The sequence below is a fragment of the Poecile atricapillus genome, chromosome 11, assembly GCF_030490865.1.
Source record: "Poecile atricapillus isolate bPoeAtr1 chromosome 11, bPoeAtr1.hap1, whole genome shotgun sequence".
Classification (NCBI taxonomy): Eukaryota; Metazoa; Chordata; class Aves; order Passeriformes; family Paridae; genus Poecile; species Poecile atricapillus.
Window position 1 is genome coordinate 16,489,045 of NC_081259.1, and position 21,274 is coordinate 16,510,318.

At 35.6% G+C, this 21,274-nt stretch overlaps 1 protein-coding gene across 1 annotated transcript in view; it reads right to left on the reverse strand.

The window, feature by feature from the left end:
- VPS13C (vacuolar protein sorting 13 homolog C) overlaps positions 1 to 21,274 on the reverse strand; it is a 73,402-nt gene that overhangs the window by 48,497 nt on the left and 3,631 nt on the right. The window contains exons 5-28 of the mRNA XM_058846840.1: positions 20,693 to 20,794; positions 14,768 to 14,877; positions 13,855 to 13,914; positions 13,235 to 13,294; positions 12,408 to 12,488; positions 11,736 to 11,793; positions 11,315 to 11,442; positions 10,330 to 10,436; positions 9,506 to 9,677; positions 8,978 to 9,040; positions 8,271 to 8,406; positions 7,629 to 7,723; positions 6,890 to 7,032; positions 5,523 to 5,715; positions 5,242 to 5,356; positions 4,754 to 4,890; positions 3,923 to 4,049; positions 3,190 to 3,307; positions 2,729 to 2,858; positions 2,370 to 2,448; positions 1,521 to 1,660; positions 819 to 972; positions 342 to 418; positions 117 to 176 (exon numbers count right to left, since the gene is read on the reverse strand). Of these exons, the coding sequence (XP_058702823.1) occupies positions 117 to 176; positions 342 to 418; positions 819 to 972; positions 1,521 to 1,660; positions 2,370 to 2,448; positions 2,729 to 2,858; positions 3,190 to 3,307; positions 3,923 to 4,049; positions 4,754 to 4,890; positions 5,242 to 5,356; positions 5,523 to 5,715; positions 6,890 to 7,032; positions 7,629 to 7,723; positions 8,271 to 8,406; positions 8,978 to 9,040; positions 9,506 to 9,677; positions 10,330 to 10,436; positions 11,315 to 11,442; positions 11,736 to 11,793; positions 12,408 to 12,488; positions 13,235 to 13,294; positions 13,855 to 13,914; positions 14,768 to 14,877; positions 20,693 to 20,794 (2,645 nt within the window). The remainder of the gene's footprint in view (positions 1 to 116; positions 177 to 341; positions 419 to 818; positions 973 to 1,520; positions 1,661 to 2,369; positions 2,449 to 2,728; positions 2,859 to 3,189; positions 3,308 to 3,922; positions 4,050 to 4,753; positions 4,891 to 5,241; positions 5,357 to 5,522; positions 5,716 to 6,889; positions 7,033 to 7,628; positions 7,724 to 8,270; positions 8,407 to 8,977; positions 9,041 to 9,505; positions 9,678 to 10,329; positions 10,437 to 11,314; positions 11,443 to 11,735; positions 11,794 to 12,407; positions 12,489 to 13,234; positions 13,295 to 13,854; positions 13,915 to 14,767; positions 14,878 to 20,692; positions 20,795 to 21,274) is intronic.

Below are 21,274 nucleotides of genomic sequence, written 5' to 3' on the forward strand. Positions count from 1 at the left end.
CTGAAATCTCCTGCTGGAAGGCAGGAAAACAGGAAAGGAAAACAACTTTTATTAATTCCTCTGTTCTGAGCAAGCAAACCAAAAGAAAATAAGCAATAAAATCTGCAAACACTCACTTGAATCATCTGTTCAGTGTTGTTAAAAATTGTTTGAAACTGTGGCCCATTTCTGTCAGCCTGAAAAGAATGATATGCATGAAGGTTAATATTAATTCCAACCAGTCACTGTCCTCTTCAGAAGATACAAAATGGTCCAACTAGGTCTGAATAGTAGGTTTAGGACTATATATTAGGAATATGTAGAAATTATTTAAAAATAATTTTAAAAAGCTTGGGGTATACCTTGATATATTCCACCTTCAGAAGGTCTAAGCCAGGCTTGTCTGAGGAACTAATTAGATGAATGGGTGCTTTTTTACCTGTAAAATACCACATGAGATAAACAAGAATTAGGATCATTTCTGTTCCTTCAGAGAACCAATTTGTGCCTTGAATGTAGGGATTAATTTTCACTACCATCTGCTAAAATACATTGCACCACCAAATACAAGTCACTGGTTTCTCTTTGCTAAGTGCAAAATGGCAAATCCCTTCTCCATCCAAAGACTGAGCTCTAAGCCATTTATTTATCTATTCCACAAGCATTATGGTGAGAGTCCAGACCTTATCAACTGTGTCAGTGGCACAAGCACTGGCAATGGACAGCTACACATTAACTGGGAAACTGGAACAAAATATGCATTTCAGTGAGCAAACGGAGGAGAGGTCGAACCAATTGCTACACACACACAAGTCCACTTCTCTGACATTGCTTATTACCTCCAATTCCATAGTAATCCAAGCTTATTTTCTTCAAGTAAGATACAGCTGCTAAATTAAAGGTTTTGACAGTAGCTTCTGTCCCAAGATGCATTACATCAAATACAAGTACTGTTTCCTCAGTTGTCTTTTGTCTGGTAAGTTCTACTAAAACCTGGATGAACAAGAAATACAGTTATGCCATCATTTCACATACAGTATCCTCACCATTTAAACCAACAACAAAAAATGTGCAAGATCAATGCCCTCCCTGCTTTGTTGGAAACATTGATTTAATTATAGATTTAAGAATATCAAATAGAAAGAAGAAATGACTGTTTAATGGTGAAAGATATAAATACAAAAAAATATTTCGGGATTTTCTCTTTACAAGGGACCTGCCTGAGTACTGACTTTGTTTCTCCAGTGCAAAATTCCCACTCCCTACGCCCCAATTATGAGTTGGTACTAATTTTTTCTACTAAAAATACTCAAATAAGGGATTTTTTTTTAAATACATCTGTGTGCACGCATCACATTTTATTTATATCCATCACATACAGAGAAGAAATATGTTATGCATAGAAATATGCATGTGTATACATGAGAGGTTTTTTGTTTGGTGATTATGCTTCTGCATCCACTAATCTGGAGAGCAGTGGTAAATGAATATTTTTTTTTAAAGTATTCTTTAGGTAGGGGAAAATAGAATTACAGACATACCTCTTTAATTTCAAACTTCAGCTGAAGATTTGTCAGTTCCTCCTCAGCAGGCTCCTCTTTTCTTAATTCTTCTCCTTTAATTACTGAACTGTCAGTCGGTTCAGAGCTTTCCTCAAAATCAAAATATTCTTCTTCACTGTCTACAGAAGCAAAATGGCATCCTCAGAAAAAATTTTTCCAGAAACAGGGCTAAATAGTCTACCTTCTCTTTCCCATTCCAATTGCATTTTTAACAGTATGATCACTTTAAATCTAACCTGACAAAATATACTTTAGATCTATACTGCTCTGTTACCCACTGGATGAGAAGTAAACAAAATTAAAGCCCTATTAAGGAGAGCACTAAAATCTAAAGGCATCATTAGAAATTCAAGAACACATAAGAAAGTAATAAAAAGAGAAGCTCCAGGAAACAAGTGTCCAGGTTCCAGTATAGAAAATTTTTTTCTAGAACAGCTATGAAAATAAATGTTGAAATCCAGTGTCAATACAATAATTTCTAAGTAATGTGTTATCCTAGTTCTCCCTTTTTAGAAAAAAGAAGAGCTTTGCTAATGCAAAACAGTCAAATACAATACAGTTGGTATTTACAATTCACTCATTTGAAGAGGTTGCTTTTGCATAATATTAGTTTTTTTAAAAAGCAAGTTTGCTTTTTAGAAAAAGCAAGTTTATTAGTCTGAGGTAACATCAGCATCTTCAATCTCCTTATGCACTTGAGAGTAGGTATGACCCATCACACTCATCTCTGTCCTTACATGTTTTAACATCAATAACAGCATGAAAATATTAGCTATTCCCTAAGTTGTGGCCTGCTACCTTTACAAAGACACATCTGTAGCTTCTTACCTGACACTATTTCTGCTAACAACTGGGGTGTATTAAGTAATCCTTTACCAACAACAGGAATTGTGGGAATAGCTGGTACCTGGAAGGAATATAAAGAGAACAAACAACACAGTATTTTAAAGCTTACATAACTTGTCATGTTAATATTTTTTACTGATGATGCTTGTTTCACAATGCTTCCCCCACATTCTTTGGCAAGGTCAGCTCAGCCAATACTTGTATTGAAACCAGGAGGACAAAGGTTCCACCACTTGTTTGAGGAAGTCCAGAATGTTCTGATTGTAAGTCAGTGAAGATACTAGTGATGTTTTTTTGCTTGTTTGGGTTTTTTAAAGTTTTCTTAGTTGTAGTCAGCTTACCTTTGTGCTTGGAACTGATATAGATGATTTCTGAGGCAGTGGAATGCTATCAATCAGATCAAAGATAGCCTTGATTTTCTGGTCAGAGAGCCTGACATGCACCAAAGGAAGTCCTCCTGACACTTTAAACCTTTTTAAAAAAAAACAATTGATTAAACCCCTATACAGAAAGGTACCAATTCTTCATTTAAATTTTACCAATATGGATACAGATCACACCACAGTAAACCCAGGAAGTCTGCATTAAAACAGAGCTTGGATTTAAGCAGTATTTAGTAACCAGCAAAGGGTTCAGGAACCACTACACAAAAAAAGATTTTGCCCATAGTAGTAACCTATTTCGGTTTCTTAGTTAATACCTTCAAATTACAAAGTGCAACTGAACCTTCAGGGAAAACACAGCCTTCTTTTCTCTGAGTACAAAGTAATTTAAACTAGTCTTTTCAACATTAATATATTACTTTGCCATCCTGGAATCTCTTTCCACCATCGATTTTGCCAACTGTACATGAATATCCATAGGCTGCAAAATGTGCAAAGTTGATGGATGTTGAAAACGAGCCTTCTTCCAGTCTTCACCTGAAAAAGTCCAGTAAATTTAGATGAAAAAACCCATTGTTTTAATTAAGGCATCACTAAAGTAATCAAATGGCACCACTAGGAGGGTAAAAAGCCCCACTCACCAATGAAAGAAACATAAAACAAATTTGGTCAAGTATTTTAAGAGCTTTTAATCCCATTTGTGAAAACTATTGCCTTAGCATCACTAAGCCCAATTCTACACTAAAAGATGTATCTACATTGACCCCTAAAAAACAAATGGGCAGACAGATAAAAGATAGAACAGCAATCTAGCATTCTGTTGATTACATGAACTTAAACTTAAGTGTAGAACTAAGGCAAACTAAAGGTGTGCCTTTCCTAAGCAGGATGGAAAATGTAACAATTCTATTCATTTACATTCATTGCTACCATCAAAGTGATGCACAAGTCCAAACAAAAAGTGAGTAGCTGTTTGAAGAGAAACTAACCAATTTTTTCAAAGTTTGGCAGCCAATGTGTATTATAACGCATTTTTTCATTATCTAAAGATTTTAGTTTGTCTTTTTTCCTTTAAAAAAACATATTTTTTTATTACAGGTAGGTAGCTGTTGACAATCTTTTGCATAAACAGCAGCTATGTTGTTTTGTTACCTGTTCTTCCAAAAAGAAGCTGCACATTTTTAATTTTCACATCAAATTTGTCATAAGCTTTGTCCATAATCTCCTCTAAAGATGAAAAGTTAGAAGCTTCACTACTGTCTTGATTTATGCTGTTCAGCTAAACACATAAAAAAAATAAAGTTAAATCTTTAAAACAGACATGTGCTATTCATTCTAGTAAAGATGAAAAGATGATTAATTCAATTAATAATTGACATTTGGACTCTTACAGAGAAAATACATTAAATCATTTCACAGTTAACTTATTCTTGCTAAGCCTTTTTTTTGCTGTTACTTCTATCAATCCACTTAATTCAAGCTATGCAAAATTTTTTTTTTTCACTAGTCTATAATTTTACTTAGGGAATACAACTAAAATAAGTATTTAATTAGTCATTACACCAAGTTAAATTATTTCAATTTTTTCATTTCATAAAAACAAGGCAATTAATTTTCAAACTTCAAGAGAAAAATTATATTCTCTTTTATTAATAAAAGGCTATCATTTTACAAAAAAGGAAACAAAAATTAATGTATTCTGTGTAGAAATGAAAGATATTAAATTATAAGGTATTACAATTATGATTATAACATTAACATGTTTTCTGGGGAGAATTGACTAGTACAAGTATGTCAAAGATAGCCTAACAACTCTGATCAAACACTGCTGACCCAAATCTATTTGGTTAGAAATACTGTAAGTCAAAAATAAATTGACACAGATGATCACCCTGCCTTCTGAAAGCAAGATGGTTCCAGACAACAGCTATGTTAAAAGAGAATATTTGCTTCCCCTGAGCTTATGAGACATCATTTATATACCTGAAATGTACCGAAGTCCAAAATCAGCAAATCTGAATTTTCATGGTAGAAACCAGTCTGTGGAACCACAAGGTAGGAAGGTTTCAGATTAATCTTCAAGTCAAGGACTTTCCGCATTTCAATAATATGAACTAATCCTTAAACAAGAAGGAAAGAGAATGGAAATGTAAATATATTCTCAAGTAAAACAATTGTGACAGTCAGCATACAAGAAGATGTAATCTGAAAGATAAAACCTCTTAAATCAAGACTTTTATAGCATTTTACTGATTTCTTACTAAACTCAGTGCTCCTTCCCACAAAACATCCACTAAATCTCCAAGCAACCAAGTGAGAAGTTAACTATCCCAGCTGAAATGAGGGCACCAACTCAAGGAAAAATCCCAATCCTACTATTTGATCATCAATCAAAACATAAGCCAAGTGCTGGGTAATCATATAGAAACATTTTAAGGGTTCAACTTCACTGAGATTTGTTCCTATCTCACCTGTAGCAGTTCTTTCCTTGATTTCTTCCAGTTTCATTAATGTGGCTGTTGTTAATCTTTCAAGATCCATTCCCTTACTTGTCTGAAAGAATTCTACCATTGCATTTATTGTTGCCTTAAAAAACCACACAAAACAAAACAAAAAAACCAAACAAGAATTAGCATTATATTACCATTATACGTATAAGTCACTCAACAAAAACTCAAAATCTGGACAGAGCCAAGAGAGTAAGAGCAGAGAAAGAGGACTCAGATACTTGAGAATTTTGGTTACTACTCACAGCATCATATTTAATTTCCACAGGCTGCGACTCAATAATAAGTCTCTGGTCAGCTGTACTGTCCTCTGGGTTAATATCAAACTCAATCTTAAGCAGAGAAGATCTGCTATCCCCTATGGAAGCCACAAGAGATGGTACAATGTTTTCTTGTCTCAGGCCTGTAACATACCAGTTTTCAAGCTTTGCTTCAACCCTAAAGAAGATGAATAGTTAAAAATACTTAATTGGGCAAGGGTTAGAATCAGTTGCAAGAGAAAAGAAAGGCAGAATATTTATGCTATATAAATAAAAAGTATAGGAATGTTTACTATTTTGTATGGATTTAAAAAGCAGATACAGACTTCTTCTGGTGCAAATGGGAATTCTGAACGGAGAGCTGCCTTGACAATAGTGTTAAGCGGAGTCTACAGGAAAACACCTTTGAAGAAAGCCACTGAACACTACCAAACCACACCAACTTCACTCATTCTTAGAAGTACCTATAACATAAAAGACTGATTTTCTGGTCCTATGCCTCCACCATTTAAATCCCTGACTTTGGGAGGCAACATATTTGGCCATATTCACTGTCATAGGCCTACCTCTATTGAGATAACTGACCTAGATTTTTTTCAGACACACAACACTTAGAAGAATATCTGTTCTACTGCTTCAGTCTTGCAAACTAAATTATATGGCATGCATTTATGTAAAATAATGTCAAAGCTCTTTTTGTTTCTGTGCAGCATTCAAGCTGCACCTTGAAAATTCCCCAGAATTGTTTTTAGCAAAAACATTTCAAGAGTCAGTGGCTGAGCTGGTGATCTTATGTATGAAGCCTAAACTGAAAGAACTGCAAATGAAAGCAAAAAAGTGCACAAATTCATTTTCCAGACACTGGAAATCTTATTCACTGACTGCATAATCCAGTAATTTTTGTTCAATATTACTGGTGTTCCCTCTCTTAAGACACAGAAGCTCTCAGTGTCTTATGATCTGGCTGATCTCCCACCTGCAGCACAAACACATAATTTTTCATTCTGTAAGCAGTAAACAACATATTCACTAGCTGGCCTGGAGTGTTTTGGTCTCACCATTTCATATGGTTTAGCTATCACTTTCCAAAAGTCATATTCAGCACTTTGACATTTACACTCAAAAAAGAGGTTGCCATTGTTCATGAAAGTTAGCAGACTGCATTCCCTTCTTCCTTCCATTCTATGTTATCCACCAAATTATATTATTTACAACAGAGTACAGATACAGAACGCACACAAATTTACAAGACAATATACAACAAGCACTACCCAAGAAAAGTTAAGAAGCTGGAGAGTGGGGTGAGGAGGGGCAGAGATGTTTCTACAAAAAGAAAATGCCAATCCAATTACTTAATGGCTTGTGCTCCTGGGCGCTGTGATATTTTGGTACTCAGATCAATTATCTGTACTTTTAAAGTTTCTGCCACATTCTTGTCTTCTTTAATTGTAAGAGAAGTGCTTAACAGCTTCAATGTCACAACATGGGCAACATACTAGTGAGAAGAACAGAGGAAACTGAAATTAGTAATCTCAATAAGAATAATTTTTCACAACTTCTCATTTTAACAAACTGAAATATGTCTAAGTTTTTCCAGTCAACTAAGATTAGACACTCCTATCTATGCAGAATGCAAAGTACAGAGTCTTTACTTTATTCAATGTTTACCAGTCATTTACCATAAAATAGTGTAATTCAACAAATGCAGAGCAAATACATTCGCACTCTTTTCAGCATTAAGGAAATTTTTTTAAACCCTGAAGCAAGGATAGCTAAACTACATTCAGTAGAAGACTCACTAGATCAACCAAAATCATTATACTTCCATGAAATAATTACATTTTAGAAGGCATAGCTTGTATGCTTTTGTTGTTCTTACTGCAAAATGTCAAGTCTTGGCCTTGCCAGGAGATGGTTCTGACTTCCCATTACACGTACCATTTTACTGGTAACTTCAGAAGAATCAAATAATATTTCCTTTCTGAATTTGAAGCCTTCATCTTTCCTCAGGGTAATGAGAGAGCTGAAGGCATTTTTATGCCTAATTTGTTGTGTAGTTTGTTTTTTTAAACCATCCCATAGGTTGCTTACCTGCTTTGGCAATGAAAGGTGATGGGAGCTGTCACTATATCCAATGGCAGTAAAAAGTTTGGCTTTTTCCTCTGGTGTCATTAGTTCATCAATAGCTAAAAACCAAAAGCCCACACAATTTTCATCTTAGTAAATAACAATTACCACTTTTCCTCACATTTGCCTCCTACTACTTAAGTTGTGCTGATACATTCCATTGATTCTTCCTATTGCACTAAATTCCAGATTGGAAAATCACAGTCTTCAAATATGGTGGTACATATGTAGTAAAGAAATCGATACATTTTTTTATTACAAAAGTATCAATAGCTCCTCACAACAAAAACAGATTTCAGGAACTTTAGGAGATCAAACCTCTAACCCAGGCAGCAAATCACCAGAAACAGTATTCCAATTGTTGCCAATTATCACTAGAGCTATAGAAGCCATATTCTTCTCCTCACAAAGATTCTGAAAAGCTCATGGCCGATTTAGAAGAAGGCCTTATTTGCCAGCTCAATATGCAGGAAGAGGTGCCATAAAATGATCAATACTGCATTGCACTGCTTATGCCATACCCTCTCCTGCATAGTAGGAAACAAAAATACTGTCACTTTCACGTATAAGAAGACATAAAATCCCTCTAGACATTAGTGCACTTACTCTCAGGTACAAGTGATTCTTCATCTTCTTTAACCCTAGATTCTCTTTTACTCCAGAAACCACCAAACCATCCTCCACTTTTCTTTTCTGCTTCAGTGCTTTTCTTCTTCAGTAATTTTTGTCCTGATCTTATTGTCTACAAACCAGAAATTAAAACAAATTGGACAAAACACATAATTTATAGTATTACTATTTTTCTGTAAATAATCCGTGTATGTATGCATGTTGAACGTGCATTTAACTACGGGACAGCAACACCACACCACAAGGAATTAAGAGCTCTTTGACTCACTAGACAAAGGCAAAAAGAGGACCAAGGTGAGGGACATGCCTCTGTATTTGTGCATGCAGACACAAGCATGCCTTACTTTTACTTTGGACAGTTTTTTTCTATGCATTTCACCAGCATTTAGACTACAAAAAGGTAAGAACCATACAAAAAGACAGTATTTAAGAGAGTACAAAAAGCAAAACCTAGCATTTAAGATGCTAGATGCTGTACCATTTAAAACTTTTGAACTTTTTTTTGAACTGTTTTCCAATTCAATTCCAAATCAAAATACTCTTGTTCTGGAAGGATAGGAAACTTTTCTTCAACCCACCTATCCTATCATGTACATCAGCACAATTTTTTAAAAAATACTATCATGACAAGACCATCCTATTTGAAGTGCTACAATATTACTTGAACAAAAATAACTCCTTACCTCAACTTGTGCTTGTTGTCTTGCTAAAATTGTATTGAAGACGTCAAGTTTTCTTTCTAGGTCCTACAAAAATGTACCATCAAATTACTTGCCACAAAAACACATTTAGGAAAGGCTCTCCACTTTAAATTTTCTATGAGCTGCTTTATATGTACACTCCAATTGATTTCTAGCTCTGCTCATTTCTATCAGAGGTATACCCCACCCCCGGCTACAAAGTTCACTAGAAGATAAAATTGATGTTAGGCAGTCTAGTTTTTTTTCTTAACTAGATTACTCTTGCACTTCATTAAATGTATCCATACTCATTAATCCTCAACCAAAGATAGACTGGTTTACATGGCACTTCACTAGTATTTTATCTTGTTTTCCACAACAGGTTACACAAAACTTCATATTAAAAAGGTATTTTCACAGACCTCTTATGCTCTTGTAAAACCATCAACCTTGATTACTACTAATTATATCTAACGAATTATTTCATAGAGGGACCAAAATATAATTCCTCCAAAGAGAAAAGACTCATACCTGAATTTGTCTCTGTGTTTCTTCTGACAGTTTACTCTGTGTTAGCTTGTTCTTGTACACGTTTTTGTAAGTTTTCAGATGCTGCCTGTGCTGTTTTATGTTACTCCAGGACCACATTCGACTATGTCTTCTGATGTGAACTTCAAGAACACTGTTACCTGCATATTTCCACCTACAATAATTCCACACTCATTAACAACTTCCCATTTAATTTGTGCATTATAACTTACAGGTTGCAAAGGTAGTTTATTAGTATGCAAACACTTTGTTCACCACTTGTGATTTGAGTAACTTGGCTTGTAAAAATTTTAATGTTTTCAACATCACTTTTGAAAAATTGAGAAAGGGCCTACATTTAATGCCTAAAGAACTACAAACTTTCATTATTGACTTCTGCATGATTGCAAATTTGGGCTGTTACAGCATTAAGTGCACTTAAGCACTTTGACTATCAGTACCAGTTAGTACTTTGAAAAAAGCCCAAAAAAAGCATATCAGTTGAAATCTTTGAAAACTACAGTTGACATACATGTTTCCCTGGTATGACATTTGCCTAGTTTTTTCTTTAGCCATTCTAAAATTACATTTTAAATTCTGGTGAGAGTATTGGTATTTTGTTCAAATTTTGGGGACTTCAGCTTAGCAAGTGAGATTTTCATCAACTAGATCTTTTGTCTCTTGAATCTAAAGGCTAAGCAAAGCTTTGTGAAAGGTGTATCAGCATGTGATCTACTGCTAAAACTAATTTTAACCATGAAGGAAAATAAAGAGACCGGAGAAGACTTCAGCACCTCCCAAAGAATGCATGAATGTACACGACTTACCATTCCCTGGCATTTTTATGGAGAGGTACGTTTGGCCTAAATCTTCTGTATGGTGCATTGCGAACCATGTAATCTATGGACTCCAGCAGGTCTATCATGCTGAGGTACTAAACACAGGAAAATGAGTTTCTTAGTAGAGGTTCAGGTTTTGTTTGCAAATAGTGCTCAAACTGCATGTAAACCATGGCCTCCAGTGTTCCTCAAATTACACAGAAATTCAAGTCCACGCATTTTCATTAGTACCTGAAAGTGGACCAACTGCATTCTTCTCAACCCATTCTCTCAAAGGACACTGCTTTGAACCCCTGCTTCCCTCCAAGAGCAACAACTTGCAGTTTTACCAGCCTGCTCAGCACAAACTCTCAGGCTTTCTCAAACCAACCATATTTGTTTGTCAATGCAGTTTCCCTCATTTTGGAGCTGCCTTTACATTAGTGAACCTTATTGGTACAGTTCTCAACCCAATATATATGTACACTTAGACATCAGCGAGAGCTAAAAAGCTCTTTAGCCAACTAACTACAAGTTATCTCTGAATAAATGAGAACACAAAATTGCTGGCCATCTAAATTAGTTCCTTGATACTTCAGCAGGCTTTGTTGCCAAAGCCAGCACACTCCATTCATTCCCAGCCCTGCTTGTACTTTGGCATCCCTGCAGTTAAAACACTGGGTTATAGTTTAGTAAGATAAGGGTTACTCATTATTGCATTCTCTAGGTGAAACAAATGCTACTGGAAGAGCTGAATACAGACCAGATGGTTCCCAGAGGGTCCACAGATAAGAGTGTTAGAGTACAAGAATCACCAGGAAGTGATTGCTACAGAGGGGAAAAGATCCTATACTTTTCCCACAGGTACTGCTAAACAGCTAAGAAATTCTACAGGCATATAAGCACACAAATCCCTAAGAAGAATGTTTTCCAGTGAAAAAACACTATAGTTCATTACAAACTGAAATGGGTGGTAAATACCAAACCAACTTGCCTGTGGCTTAGTGAATTCAATGACAATTCTCTGTACTTCTACATTACAATCAATCTTAGGAGTTTTCAGTTCTACTTCTGCATATGGGTTGATATAGAGTCTTGCAGAGGCTGACACTGGCCTGAAAACTTGAAGATAAAAAAAATTGAGATGGATTTTTTACCTAAATATAACAGTAATAGATCAACCACATCAATAGATAACGTGCATGCTCAATCCCCACAGAATCAGGATGCAATTCTTACCAACAACAATTAAGATAGCCCCGCAACAGTCAAGAAGCATACAAGCCCTAATATATTCTTTTACATTATGGTTTTTCTAAAATGAAGAGTATGGCCATGCCTGCAGGATCAGGCCAGGCTGTTGTACACTAACATGCTCAGAACAATTAAGACTCACTCACTCCTCGCTTACTTACTGTACTGGTAGTCTTCAGGCTGGTTACCATTACAAGGAATTCCTCTTTTCAGCTGATCCTGTAAAGGGATACAATACTGTCTAACAATTGCTAAAGAGCATTATTTGTTTAGAGTTTTCAAAACTTTGAGTAGACCAACTTAAGTTTTTGTTTATTTTGCAGACTTTTGCAGCTGTCAATTCAAGCTGTGTATCAATTTGTGTTTTCATTTCAGATTGAGATTCAGAGAAAAAAAAAGAAGAAAACGTCCACAGACAGGCAATGCCAAATGCACATGGATGCTCTTAATAACTGGATGGTTTTAAGCACTTCACAGTTTTGATCCAATCTTTGAAATTAGAATCAAGCTCATTGGGTTAAGTACGTATTTTGTTAAGGGCAAAATAAAACAAAAATAAAGGTATCCATAAAAGATGAGCACAAAAGAAAAAGGGACACACAGAACACCTTTATAAACATTATGGATCAAAAATATATTATGTCTAAACCCCACAGGGGTTGATAACAAATGAGGTTCACAAAATATGATTGACAATAGTGCAATGGATTAACATATGACCCTGAATACAGTGACCATAAATATGAGGAGTGGGACAGAAACCAGTGTGGTGTAGTTTTGAATACTACAAGAGCCAGAGAATATAGTAATTAATGAATTTTCTTCTACATTACCAGTATTTGTTCACGGGAGCCATGATAATACATTTTGCTGTGTATGTTCCAATAAGCACTGAGGCTGTCCAGGCACAGAAGCTGCACAGGAAAGAAAACATGCAACAAACTGCATACTCTGTATCTAACCCACTCTATGAACTTAGCTTTCCATTTGTGAAAGAACATACGAAAGCAGACTAGACAGCAAATGCCCCATTAGCATTGAGATGTATTTAATCTGACAATACTATTTGAAATTGTAATTGAATTGCAAGTTCTTAAAGCACATATTCAAGCACATCTGGTAAACATGACCCTGGGTTACAGGGGTGAAGGTTCACAAAACTGGTACTTGGCCTAATAAAGAAGCCAGGACTATTAAACCCTTCTTATTTGGTTCCTATAATTCCTTAGATTTCTATGTACTCCTTTCTGCACAGGCTCGGAGGGTAGCTCAGGAGGTGGGCAGGGAGAACAGAGAGACTTCTTAGCTCCCAGAATCCAAATTACACTGGGATTCTGGGAGCTAGGAATACAAATTAGGTTAGGAAATGGCAATTTGACAACCTCTCTGAAATCAGTTTTCACACAGGCTTCCTGTATAATGCCTTGAATAAGGGGATCAGCATTCACATTTAAGATAAATTATTTAAAGTATGGAGTCTAAGGTTATGCCTTGCATAAAAAAAGTTACTTGTGCTTAAAAATAAATTAAAAATAAAGAAAAACAGGAGAATTCAAAAAGCAAACTATCTCTCCAATTTTATTTAGAGCCCCATGTTTAGTAGTCTCCAGGGTCAGTTGCTTTCTTCACTTGTGTAAGAAAAAAACCCAAAACACATTACCTTGTATATTATTTTATCAGCTTCATTCAAAATAGAAGGTGTCCAGTTCTCGTTTGTTGTCTAAAAGTTCAAAGGGATAAAAGCAATTTTGTGCATCTGAGCTAACACATTTGTGGGTTTAGCCCATGCTACCAAACAACAAATGCATCCAGCTTCTCTGCATACACACACACATCAAGGTAACATACAAAAATTTGTCAGTTTACTTTCATACTTTGATATTCAATTCCTCATCTCACCCATAAAATGCTTAACAGCTAAGGCAAAGAGAGATTAGCTGAAATTTTCTCTCCCCACTTCTCAGAAGGTCTGGCAAAATACCAAATTCTTGATCACCATGATGCAATGTTTACCCTCATTTGTTATGCCTGGACATAACCTGACCGGTATCAAAGGTCACTCAGATCATTAAACAAATCACCAAGTCTCAGAAAGTGTGATGTTCCTCAATCCTCTTCCCTTCTGCCTGTTCATACTGCCAGTACAATTTACATGAATAAAAAGACTGTTTTCACTTCCAGCTGTATGCACACTGTATCTTACTGTATTCATTTTCCTTTCAGCTACTCCAAAGGCAAGCAAACTGAACACACAAGAACATGCAGTCACACACACATTACCAGCAAACTAAGCTCGCCCAATGTCATTCCCAAGGAAATCGGACACTTGGAGTCTGTGATCTACAAAAATAGAAAAATAACAGGTATTTATTTCTCTTACTGCAGAGAGATGTATCCCTTAAAGATGACTGAAATCCTGAACTGTTCTGAGCAATTTCCTTTGCTTTGTTAATCTTAAACATTACTGGAACACACTAAGATAGGCCAAAACTAATATGGTTGTAGTGTAAAGAGTTAGGAATTCAATTCAAAATGAAAATTTTCTTTTGGATTCTAACATCGTCATGCAGGAAAAAAAATAAAAATTAGAGTACCACATCTCAGTCAGCTATATCACTTTATGATATGCACTTCTATGACCTCTTCAGTGTCTCTGAAAACAGTCCCAAAGAAAGAGAAACAGTATTTGAGAAATACTCTTTTAACCAGTACTTTTCTTTCAAATTCAATTATCTCACAACAAACTCCTTAATTGTTTTCCTCAAGGAAGGTAAAACTAGAAATACAAGTTTGGTACATAAACATTCTTGTTTATTAAGTGCTTTCAACAGTTCATCTTCAGAGCCATTTTTAAACCCATCAGCTTCTGCCATTCTGGACTTTCCCCAGGACACTGAAAAGTTCTGTGTACCGACTTTGTATTTTATCGTATAAAGCATGCAGCAATATGTGAGAACAGACACTGCCTACATTTAGTGAGCAAGGCAGCACTGGACAAGGGGAAAGAGAACATCTGTTTCACATATCCATATTTCTGGCATTCAGTTACATCTGGGACAAGTTACTTGAAGAGGTGCAGAAGAAACCACAGCAACTTTTTCAAGGTGGCAAATACAGTTTCTCTATGGACAAGAGAACCAGAACTGCATTGAAGTCCAGTTTAAAATGAAGACAATATGTCCCAGTTACTTACATCATCTTCATATTTAACATGAATGCCTGTGATTTTGACTTGCACATTTTTTATAACTTGAGTTGCAAGCTTTTCTAAGAAAGTATCCTTCTTCTCCTCCTTTGGTTTGTCTAGAACAAGAACATTTAAAAAGTCAGTATTTAATATAATAATTGCATCTTGCATTTCATTACACCAAAAACTAGAGCAATGTAAATTTAATATGTCCTCTAAATTAACATTTCAGTTTTCACTTATTTAGATTACATATTTGTATTTTTTTCCTTTCCTGCACATCCATATTCTAAAGATGTGATATTAGCTGCCTGTGCACAATTTAACTGCAAGAAAATACACACCAAAATTTCAGACAACACAGTTTAGCTCACAGCAAGTTCTGGATTAATATAGTCCTCCCTACTCCTTCCAAGGTAAAAAGTTCTCTCTTAAAAGTCCCTTAGTGAGGGGTTTCAAGAAACAAATGAGTAAGGCAGAGTAATTTAGCACACAACAATACATACAAAGGCAAGCCATAATATTTACAATCCCTCATTATTTCACTATATGACTCTACTATCTCAGGCTGTGTTTCAGAATTTTACCTAAAGTATGGCTGGATGAGTGAGCTGCTGCCCTTACAGGCTACAGTGTTGTGTTCAGTACCCTCCCTACAACACAGTTACTCCAGCAAATGCTATTGATCAGCCTAGCAAGCTTCTACATTTTTGTTGGAAATGCTAAATATGGCTCAAGTTGAAGAAATAGTCATGGCTATAGAGAAAAATAAGGACTACAGGTTTTGACTTAGCTTACTTTAACTGTTTCTAACTTTCTACACATACAATGCATGGTGAGCAACATAGGTATCTAACATTGTACATATTGCTAAAAGAATGAGAAGTTTTCTCTAAAAGCTTTCAGAGGTTCAGGAAAGCTGCTTAAAAAGGAAGTCTTCACTACTGAACATGATATAACAGTTTTAGTCAAGAGAGCATTTAATTTCAATTGAAACAAGTTAGTCAGACACTCAGAAACAGAAACACCGTATCACTTTTGTATGCAACCCACATTTCTTCCTATCAACTGATTAAAAAAAACAAAACCAAAAAAACTTAAGTCCCTATCAAAGATTCATGACCTTTAAATTCAAGGAACCATTAACATTTTTTGCAGCCAGATGCAGCTACTAGTAGCAATTTGTGTGATACCTTCCAAAGTTTATCTTGGGTCCCCACAAGGTTTTCCCTCCAACTGCAAGAATGTGTACAGCTGCAGCTTCCCAAGACCAAATACAAAACAATAGAACTGCATGGGACATGGCAATCCATTCTTAGACACCTGCTAATGCTGAAAACCTGCATGGTTTGGTGTTTACAGACAATGATTATCCTCTTGGGGAACAACATCAATTTCATTCCTGTTTAAGTAAGTCATAGCACTAAATCAGTTATTTAGAGCAGAGAGCTAAAAGGTGATGAAAAAGACTGTTTAGAAAAAGACTTAAACTGATGCTACAGCACCAGTTTAAGGTTTTCTTTACCCGTTACTGGAATTGACAAAAATCAAACAGATGTAACTCGCACATGCAGTTTTTCCAGCAGTCACAGTGAAGTGCCACTAGTTTACAGTTCTGCTGTAAATGCTACAGATAGCTCAAGCTGAAGAACAGGCATAACTATCCAAGTAAAGAGAAACAATGACTCTTCAGTTTCACTGAATCCAGAGAACTGATAAACAGCAAAAACAGCTCTCTCCAATTTATATTCTCTCTTTCAAACAGGAGGAAAAGTTTCATTGGATGGACAGCCTGGGCTATGAAAAACTAATCCAAACAGAAAGCAAAAAGAAGCCTTAAAGTTAAAAGCAGTAACTGTTACCCACCTTTTGAGTGATCACGACCTCTAAAGGGTCTCTTAAAATGCTTTTTGTACTTTTTACGCTTACGTCCTTTTGCAATGCAAGCAATTTTTTGGAAAAAGGATAAAATTCAAGTTAGTAAAGCAGAAATGTAGGAAAGCATAAGAAAATATGGAAGAAGGTTTAGCTTGTCTTAAAGCATAATAGCTTAGAAGGTCTCACTAAAAGCTTTTCAAGATTTAAAGCAAACAATCAGATACTTCTCATAGCATAAGATATAAATCCAGAAGAGGCTTCTAGCATACAAGGACATAAGTTTCAAGGTAAAATATAGATGTATGTGGAAACCCAAAGAGCACATTTCAATAGGAGTCTCACGATAATCAACAGTATGGTATGAAAGTGCTCTGAAAGAACAAATCCAACAAACAAAAAGACATACAAAACTGATGATTCTAAAAGCTTCACATGAAATTAAATTCCATTATTTACACATCTATTACAACCCAGACAATCACAACCATTTCATTAATTAAATGATGCTTGTACTTCTCCACAATTCTGGAGAAAACCAGTTTGGTGAGTTCTATAGTTTCTTTCCCCCCTCTGGCCACCCAAGCAAATACAACTCAGCAATAGTGCTGCCTGTGCTTATCTTTATGGGGTTGGAGCATGAGAAGGGTGTATCCCACTAAAGCAAAAAGGAAGCAAGCATAAGAGTGTGCCTAACCTAACTGTGGGGAATGACTTGGTAACATTTGCAGGCCTGTTCAAACAAAGGAGGGAAGAAGCCTGCCAAGATTTCAACCTGTCTTGCAGGTAAGGTGATAGGGTGGTCACTATATAAATAAGAAAAAGGAAAAACTAGACAAATAGAAACATTTTATTTTGGATAGCTCTTTTTAACAGTACAAGTAATCCTTTATCAAGGTTACTTTATAAGGACAGCTTCCTTTACTTGTTATTGAATTTGTAGGTCTTAGGCTTTCACTCCCATGTATGACAAAACTGAAGAAACAGGACATTCCTCCTCTTCACCCACATCCACTACTATGGAGAAATTAAACATATGTTTTTAAGCCCACTTTAAACCCATGCTCAGATAACAGATCAGGCAAGCAACTTTGCCCAAGTGTACATTCCTGAAAATCTGGTTTCAGAAGTAAAAATAAAGCACATCCAACATAACAATAGTTCCCCTGAATTTCAAGGGAAGCTATTTCCTTGTCTAACTTGAGAGCAATGTAAATAAAGAGAAGTGGGGGAAAGCATGCTAATGCCTTCAATCTGCTATAGTTCATTTTGTTTGTCCATGGTTTCAAGACAGCATGAACTTCCATTATTTTAAACCCAGACACATTAAACTCTCCAAACAGCTAAAGATGTTGTAAAATTATAGTAGAACATTGTCAGCATTTTATAACGTTCTTGAGCTCAACATGACTGATGGAAATCTAAGTGGTCTCCTAATCTTCTGAAACAGCCATTCAATTAAAAAGGGACTAAGACATTGCAAGATTCCACTTGAATCCACATTCATTAAAATCTTATTTCTAGAACCACCAATATGTGGATGTTTACCAAACAAGCATTGTTTTCTCACTTCTACATTTAGTCACTTTGGAGAGGGAGATTTTTAAAAATCTAAACTGCCTGCTCATCATGCATGTATAAAATATAACTAACCATGCATACCCACCAGGCTTGGTATCCTTGTAAATGAGACTCTCCAAACCATACAAGGAATCTTGTGAATGCGTGCCTTGGTCCACATGGCAGCAAATAATCAAAAAAATGCATTTGGTTTAACAGAAGAAAATCAACTCATGACCTAATATTAAGTTCACCAAATTTGTACGACACAGCAGTATTTCCATTACAGTATCTGACAGACGAAGTCACTTCAGAATATCTAGTTTCAGTGGTTACCTACATAGAAAATTAATGCAATTTATATTTCATCTTGTAACCAACAAAAGACCTGCAGCCTCTGGTCTCTATACATGAGGTTTTATAAAGACAGACTGTACAGCTTAGAAGAAAGAAAATCGTTTCATCAGCTTGTGTCAGCAGTTTTCACTTCCTCCTCACACTACCTTACCAACACAGTGCCATGACCATTTTGCTCAGTATTTGAATAGCACATAAAAAGAAAATATCTCCAGACCTATTTATACTCTTAAAAACAAGGACTGAATCAAGATTCTAAACTTGTTAATATAAATCAAGTATTAATCAGAAAAGAAAACAGCTGAGAATTCATGAACCCTGACAACTTTCAATTCAATGTATTTCCCAGATTTTCAGCAGCTATTGTGTGCTCTTAAAAGCCTAGAGAGAGAGATTAATTTCTTAGAATTTTATGGTTCAGTAGGGTACCACGGGCTCCAAGATTTCTAGATCTAGAAAAAGCAAAGGATCTGCTCATACAGGACGTACACAAGTCCTCTAGAGTACAGCACCACAAACACAAATGGCTACCACTGAAATATGAACACAGGATAACAGAACTTCTCAAGTGAGAGCAAAAAATAATTCAATTTAAATGTTCCTCTTACTTTTCCTTCTCAAGGCTTAAAGTTTAAAACTGCAAAACATGACTAAATTTAATTCTTGTTCTTTATATAATCAGTTGAGCTAATAAGGTATCATTTTTCTACGACTTTTTTTTTCTAAAGCATTACAAACACTGGATGTACTAATTTTTTTATTGTAAAATAAAACTGCCAGAGATGCACTGACTCATTCTTAACTACATGAAGCTCCAGAACTGGAATTCCTCAATCAGTACCCATTAGGTTAAGTTCATCTTATTACACTATCCTTTCATCCTATTGCTACTGGTGCAAAGAACATGGGTTGAAACACTGCTGCTGTACAGGATTCAAGTGCTACATAACTGAGCTTAAACAAACATTCCTTCACCCTAGTATCAAGTAATGGCTGCAAAATTAATCACTGAAGTTGTCTTTGCCCTCATATATTTTCTGGTATATTAAAGACAAGAAATAAAGCAAAGCTCCTTTCTTTATTGCAGCCACATTGTCAGATTGCTGTTTGAAGGAAACTGCACATGTACCTTAAACTAGCAGAGCAGGAAAAAGGCCACAGACACTCCTGTAACTGGAGAATTAAATGAGCAAAGAGATTACAACCAAACTATCTTTTTTCCATGAGTTGAAACCATCATCTCTTTCTCAGGAACTTTTCCAGGATTTGAAGCATTACAAGTATAGCAGAAATGCATCTTAAGAACCATTACACAAGCCAAAAAATAGGTTTCAATTCAGACAAAAACTTCAGTGATAACTTTTCCCTCCAACACATATAGTTACCTATTATTAATTCTGAGCTTGGTTTTGGTCCAAACAAGCCTGACTGATACCATTATTTTATTAAAGATATTGTTTACTACAATACAAGCAAACAGAAAAAAAAAATCACCACCAGAAAACAAGTTAACGGGACTTAATTGAGATCTTAATACTTTTTATGACTTTGAGCAAAAGTTTAAGGTTCCTATGTTCATGCTCAATTGTTTTGTTGTGTCATGAATTATTTCCTGCTCACAAGAGTCTCATTTCCCAAACCAGTCCAAACTCAGTACATCATAAAAGCACAGCAGAAACTGAAACAAAAGCATTATCAATGTAATAAAATTTTACAAGCCTTACTATTCCCCTTAAAGCTCCTTTCAGCAAAGAACCACCTGCAACATGCACCTCTAAAACACACAGTCAAACATTTATTACCGAGGTGCTAAAGCAAGATAACATTATCCTCACGAAATGTACTTTCTATTGTTCTGTACGGTCCTGCTCCCTTAGAGTACAAAGGAATAAAAAATACATACCAGATGAATAAATTCCCATTTCCCATGGAAGCTGACTGGATAAATGAATGGTAAACAAATAAATAACATTTCTTTCAAGCTTTAGAGTAAAAAAGCTTTCCAAAGCATTGCAGTAAGATTAGCTAGACACTTGAAAAAACAAAATTTATTAAGTCAATTAGAAACCAGGACTTTTCTTTCACTGCACAGCCTAAGTCCTCAAATTCCAATGGAGATTTGCGTTATTAACTCAGTACCTTTTTCTGCTGCTTTTCGCAAGGCTTCCTCAATTCTTGCCAGTTCCTTTTGTTTATTATCCTGCAAATATTTTTCTTCCTTCTCTGCATCATATTTAACACCTGTAAGCCAAGTTGGGAGAGCATTAATCCTAAATCTCAAGTTATATAAATGCATTATCAAGCAATGTACACCATATACAACATTATGTTGCAAAACCTTGTTTGAGAGAAAGGCTATTCTTTTTTCATTGCTGAACATTGCAGCCAGCCTCCAAAACTGTTGTTTTTACACAATTATGCATTATTTCACAGGAAAATTTTTCCATGGAAATTCAGACTCCTAAGAGTGGTCTGTGCAATACAAGACAGATTTTTAAGTTCTTCTATGTATATATTTCATGTTCTAGGAACTTGAAAGTTTTCTTATCATATCAGAGGTTTTGATTTCAGAGGAAACTAATAAAGTTCTTTGACCCTCTTCCCTCCCCCTACAAACACTACTACTGGAATTATTACCTTTGACTGTTATCATTTAGAAGCAGATAAACAGCAAAAGAACAAAACCATGCCACAAAGCTGGATCCAGGATAAGCACGTTTT